The following is a 3,086-nucleotide window of genomic DNA, read 5'->3' on the forward strand; positions in this document are numbered from 1 at the left end:
GATCGTAAAGAGGAAGAGGGGCCGAGGAGCTGGAGACTTCAGAGGCGGGATAAGGATTCTGAGTGAGGAGGGCAGACGAAGGCTTGAGCCAAAGCACTTCGTAGCCCACGAGGGACACTGATCTCCCATCGGCCCCTCTTAGCAGACACTTAGCTTGGAGGTCCAACTGAAGACAAACATTCATTCTTTTTTCCCTTCCAGAGACCTCTTGGTAAAATGGCTCTGGATCAGCGACAGGCGGTGGAATATTGTGTGTATATGCAAATCACTTTAACTCTGTGAACCTCAGTTTCTCTCAAATATCAAAGGGATGGAGGCGTGAGGAGGTTTGGACTGGATGGTCTCTGAGGTTCCTTCTTATTCTGGATCTGTAACTCTTATTTCTTTCATTAGATACATAGATGACCTTTGGGTCCTATCCGTTCTCCTTTTCTAAATTTTCTCCCCTTTACCCTACCCTCCTAATTCTCCTTCCTGTTTTCTTCCCCGCTCTCCTCTTATTGCCACCCCCAATCCTTACCCAGTTTTCCCCAAGCACCACTTTTGTCAGATCACCCTTGCTGCCTGCTCAAAATCTTTCCATGACTCATAGGATCATATATTTAGATTTTGGGAGACATCTAGTTCAACCCCCTCGTTTTACAATGAGGAAATCGAGGCCCAGAGACATTAAAGGATTTACCCAAGGTCACACGGGTAATAAAAATCAAAAAAAAGGATTTCAAGCCAGGATTGCTGATTCCAAAGATTTCATGTACCCACTGACATTACATTTTCTATAACTTACCGATGAAATTGGCAGCTAGGTTGTCCAGTGAACAGAGCGCCATGTCTGGAATCAGGAAGATTTGAGTTAAAATTCAGACTCATACATGTTAGATGTGTGACCTTGTGATAACTCTAGTCCAACTATCAATAATATGGAATTAGGTATTAATCAAATGATACGTGTAAAACCCAGTAGAACTGTGCATTGGCTAAGGGGGGTTGGGGCGATTTGGGGAGAGGGAAAGAACATGAAACATGTAACTATGGGAAAATACTCAAAATAAAAATAAAAACATACAAAAGATGTGTGACTTTGGGCAAGTTACTAAAAAAAATTTTAAAAAAACATTTGCCTCAGTTTCCTCATCTGTAAAAACCCCTTCTTTTGCCAAGATTGTGTGCCATGGTCCAGGAGGTTACAAAATCAATCACTGGCAGTTGCCGTCTCGAACTGGAAGAAGAAGCATCTCCTGAGACCACAGACAGATTATGCTCTATATTGTCACGTGGGTGGCTTCATCTCCACTGCCTCAACAGAGATCAGTCCAGAGAAGACTAAGAAGGATGACTCCCTTCTGGAAAGGTGTTTCCCTCAGGCCCATAGGGGCATCCTGTCGTGATGACTCTGAATGTATCACAAGACTATGCAGGAAAAGACGTTGTTCACTCAATATGATCCAAGAATAATATATTTACTGAAGAAAAGAGAAGAAAGCAGCTACATCCAACAATGCTCCGTTCTATGGAATATTGGTTATTAGCTGTATATCTTACTGAAGATATCTGTGAAGCTTTTACTATTTAATATTTAAAGGTAGATGCATACCTTAACTTAAGACACCCCACCCCCCCATTCTTTGAGAATGGGCATGTGGATAAAGACATTTAAACTTGAGAAATTTAAGAGTCTGTATTTTTATATGTATTATTGCTTAAGTTTGAAAAATTAAATTAAATTGTTTTTCTTAATAATGAAACAAATCTGGAATTCAAGCTTTGGGGATATGGGATGTAAAAAAATCTCTTTTTTGGAATTACAATAGGCTGGAGAAACTTTTTGGTCTCAGAAGTTGGGGAGGGGGTCACTAATATACTAAAGAATAATAATATTGGTAGAATGTTAAAATTTAAATCAAAAGTCTATAATTTTGAAATCTGTGTGTAGAACATTAGCCTTTCACCCCATCTCTCCAGTGACAAAGTCATAGTTGGTAATCCTGGTTCCCACCCACCCCCTCCCCAGAAATATATCCAAGTTTCTTTAATTATCCCCAAGAGGGAACTCAAAGAAAAATCTATTAAATTTGTCCTTGAGACAATTCCTACTCCAAAAACAAAGCTCAGAAAGCTAAGACTTCTGTACATCATTCATTTCAATAATTTAATTTCTATCCACATGAGCACATGGATCCTACAATAATCATGCATAAGGCTTGTGCTAAGGTAAATATGCCTACTGAAATGTTTTCAAAGGACATGGATCTTTAAGCCCAGTGCAAAAATATAAAATGAGAACCCAAATTAGGAGGAAAAAATAGAAGTATAAACAGCACAGCATTTATAAAGTTTAATACAGAAAAATCTATTTGATATTTATTAAACTTAAGTTTTTTCCAGTTATGGTTTTGCATTATACAAAGCATTTAATGACACAGTAGTTAAAAAGATCTTTACAAATTGAAATGTGATACCCTTTTCTCCAAATATTTTAATCGCCATAAATTTGTTTAAAAATACACATTAAATGCATGTTTCAGACACTCTAAACTTTCTATAATCTCAATACCACAAAATACATAGAATATACTATACAGATGTGGAAAAATCTAGTTAATATATAATACTTTGCTCACCATTAACAGCTTTATTACGTGAAATGCACATATTGACTTTAAAATCCTAACTTCTGAGCCCCAAACTATCCCTTGAAATTTAAGTGTATTGCAACAAATAAAACTCACAGTATATAGTTTTAAGTTTTGGTTGAAAATACCATATGCCTAAATAATTTGGGTAAAACAAGTGTAAAACAGGGACTTGATTCATGTACAAATAAAGACATCCTGTCGGTCACTAAAAAAAAAAAAAAAATCAATCACTAATTAGCCTGGCAATCTTTGTGGTCCCAACCAACTTTGAAACCTGATCTTCGAGCAGAACTATTTATTGTCGCCTCAAATATGTCATGTATATTCCATTCTTCTGCCTGTTTTTGATCATGTAGTCAGCCAAAAGTCAACCTCCTCACTACTTTTCAAAATTCTCCAAGACCCAGGTTAAATTCTTCCTCAGGAAACCTTCCTTAATTGTCACTGGTC

The 3,086-nt window shown here is 37.2% G+C and overlaps 1 protein-coding gene across 1 annotated transcript; it reads left to right on the forward strand.

Annotated features, from left to right (window-relative positions):
- The first annotated feature begins 1,257 nt into the window (after nucleotides 1–1,257).
- Nucleotides 1,258–1,594, forward strand: LOC123233402 (liver-expressed antimicrobial peptide 2-like). Its single transcript, XM_044659516.1, has one exon. The coding sequence runs from the start codon at nucleotides 1,258–1,260 to the stop codon at nucleotides 1,453–1,455; it is 198 nt and encodes a 65-aa protein (XP_044515451.1). The 3' UTR covers nucleotides 1,456–1,594.
- Nucleotides 1,595–3,086: the final 1,492 nt, after the last annotated feature.

This window comes from Gracilinanus agilis, chromosome 2 (assembly GCF_016433145.1).
Source record: "Gracilinanus agilis isolate LMUSP501 chromosome 2, AgileGrace, whole genome shotgun sequence".
NCBI lineage: Eukaryota > Metazoa > Chordata > Mammalia > Didelphimorphia > Didelphidae > Gracilinanus > Gracilinanus agilis.